General features: G+C 36.0%; 1 protein-coding gene across 1 annotated transcript in view; it reads right to left on the bottom strand.

Annotated features, from left to right (window-relative positions):
- Positions 1-2775, bottom strand: part of LOC103132033 (guanine nucleotide exchange factor DBS-like) — a 56816-nt gene that overhangs the window by 3919 nt on the left and 50122 nt on the right. The window contains exon 18 of the mRNA XM_016667109.1: positions 1562-1654. Within this exon, the coding sequence (XP_016522595.1) occupies positions 1562-1654 (93 nt within the window). The remainder of the gene's footprint in view (positions 1-1561; positions 1655-2775) is intronic.

Raw genomic sequence — 2775 nt, 5'->3', positions numbered from 1 at the left:
CTTATGTCCTAAGAAAAAGAAAAAAAAAACTGTAATTCTAAAATGTGTGGATTTGTTGATTCAAATTCAACCAGACATGAAATTTAATAATTTAATACTGTGAATTTATGGTTAAAATTGTAAAAGAAATGTATGTTTAAGGTTAAAAATGAAATTAGTCATTAAGATAAATTATTAACTTTGAACCAAATGTCTAAAATGTATATTAAAATATTTTGTGTTTTGTAGGTTTTTCACCTGTTCTGTTCATTGGTTCTCACTCATTCTCATTGGTGAAAATAAAAAAGATTGAGTGAATTCCTGAAGTCTTCAAGTCCTCCTTTTCAAGTGTAGGAAGCCATGAAATTATAGGACACTTGACAGATTGATGGTTCACCCCATGTAGGAGCAGCATTCGTGATCGCCTCGTAGTCACTAAGCACGCTGGTCTTATTTATTATTATTATTATTATTATTATTACTTTTTGAGGTGACACAATGCTTCAAACTGCACCATATCAAATCATTTCCTTGCTTACAGTCAGGCAGAATTGCTGCATGCAGAAATCAGGAAAAACTTGTCCCATAAAACTCAGGCAACCAAAACAGCCTCTGTGGCGCTTATTAAAAACTCAATACACACAAAATGAAAGAGCTACTAAAGCTACATAAAATAAACCTCCCATTTGTTCCTGTGTATCCAGCAGAGAGAAACGCAGTGAAGCGGATTTAGCTCTTGCAGGGCTGGTCCAAGGGCTGGCCTTGAGCAGAATTTAATTTAGGGGCCTTTCTTGCTGCCAAGAACATCAGCACCACTAATAGTGTTTCAATATGGATTTAGTCAAGTCTGAGAGGGGTTAGTTTAATTGGCTAACCTTAAAAGAAATCAGTGACAATTGTAGCTTTCTGTTTATTAACAAATAGAGCTCAAACTCAAAGATTTAACTTATAGCATCAAATTGTAGCTATGGTAGCAAAACAATCTAACTATAAAAATTGTTCTTTGAACTTTTACAAAGCAAACTTGCCAGTTCATTAAAATATTCAATTTAAATGTTAAACGAGCTGTGCTGAAACCATAAAATCAAATTTAAAAACATTGATATTCTCAAACAACAAATGCATAATTTCTATACTGTGGTCTATGTTAAAATATTAGAATTTAAGTGGTCCTTGAAAGAATGGGGGACCTTAAAGAGGTGGTGACTTAATTTGCATTTACCAGAAGTACAAATAATTGATATTTACTTGAATTGTATTTTTTTGATTTGTTGTTTTTAAGACTATAGTTGTGGGTGTAAGTATTTTTGAAAATTTCATCCTGTAACATAATTACCTAGTACTATTTATACATTTCCTGTCAAGTTAACATCTTTTAAAACAAAAACATGATGGGCCACCTCAGTGCCCCGACCACCGGGTTTAGCAAGTTTTTTGTAGCTTTCTATTTTTTAACAAATAGAGCTCAAACTTGAATGTCGCATCTTTATAAAAATAAATTAGGTTGTTCGTTAATGCAGCACATGGTAATCTTCATCCAAACACCTTGTTCTAAGTCATAGTAAAGTCCAGTGTGTTTTACCTGAAAGAAGAGGCTGTCTCCACACTGCCGCCACACCACCTCAGAACGGGGTTTATTCTGACAGTACTTCTCATACACCTGAAGTTCTTCTTTCTGACAACACAGACATGTCAGAGTGAACAGCAGCACTTCATTCATATGTTCGGAACCAGTAGAATATTCCATGTTTTATGAGGCTTTACTTTAGACACTGACAACTATGGAGTGCCGTTTGTAAAGTTGCACAGCCAAATATTGACAGCAATAATCTGGTCTATTTAGTCATAAGAGAGAAAAAAAATAAAATTTAATGTCATATTTTCATGTTTTTCATTCATATATAATTAAATCTGGAGAGACTCAGATGGAGAAAAACAGCAATTATAAAAGTTTACTGACATAAATTGATTAAAGTTCTTTGGCGCTTGACCCCAGCAGAAGACATTGTGCTGTGAATTGCAATTAGCTTGGATGAGCATTCCCGATGCTGATTCGGGATGTCTCTCCCCCCCCCCTCCCCCCCAGGGCCTGTACACTGTTGGTGGAGGTCATAGAAAGGATGGAAGCCTGAAGAGCTGGGAGAATGGAGGTGGAGAAGGAGCGGAGGTGGGTTAAGCACAGCTGGAAAGCAAATAATGCTATGGATGAAGGTTGTTATAAGTGGGAGCTTGATCGGTGATTGGTCATGACGGGGCATTTTCTGGTGCTGATAGGTTGGACAGCAATGAATGTAACGCAGCAGCTGGATGACGCAGGTGAGGCTGAAAAGTCTTCCAGTTTGAATTTACACCAAGGCTTCACATGTCAGTTTCAAACTAAATATGCAATACCTTTATTTACAATTTATGTGTAGTCTGAGTGCAATATCAAGAATTTACTACAAATAAATACCAGATGTATCAGTCATAAGACGTTAATTCGGTATCTAAAAATAACTCAGTAAAGTGTTGATTTAACAAAGTAACTCAGGAGGGTTTTCGTTGATTTAAAAACTTATTTATAATTAACCTACGCCTTTTGAGTATGATATCAATGATTTATTCCGAAGAATGAGGAATGAAGAATGAGGAAGGATTTTCTTTTGTGATTGCATGCAAATCAGTTCTGTGAACATTACAATATTTTTGATTAAAAATAATCAAAATAAGATGAGGCAGCGCCGCGCCTTTCGGAATGCGATGCAAGCCTTGAGAGGGAATGGGATCAAGTTCCAGCTGTGCTACCCGGCCCGGCTG

The sequence above is a fragment of the Poecilia formosa genome, unplaced genomic scaffold, assembly GCF_000485575.1.
Source record: "Poecilia formosa unplaced genomic scaffold, Poecilia_formosa-5.1.2 Scaffold906, whole genome shotgun sequence".
NCBI classification, from domain to species: Eukaryota; Metazoa; Chordata; class Actinopteri; order Cyprinodontiformes; family Poeciliidae; genus Poecilia; species Poecilia formosa.
Note: the sequence above shows the minus strand (reverse complement) of the source record. Positions and strands in the feature narration are given on the sequence as shown.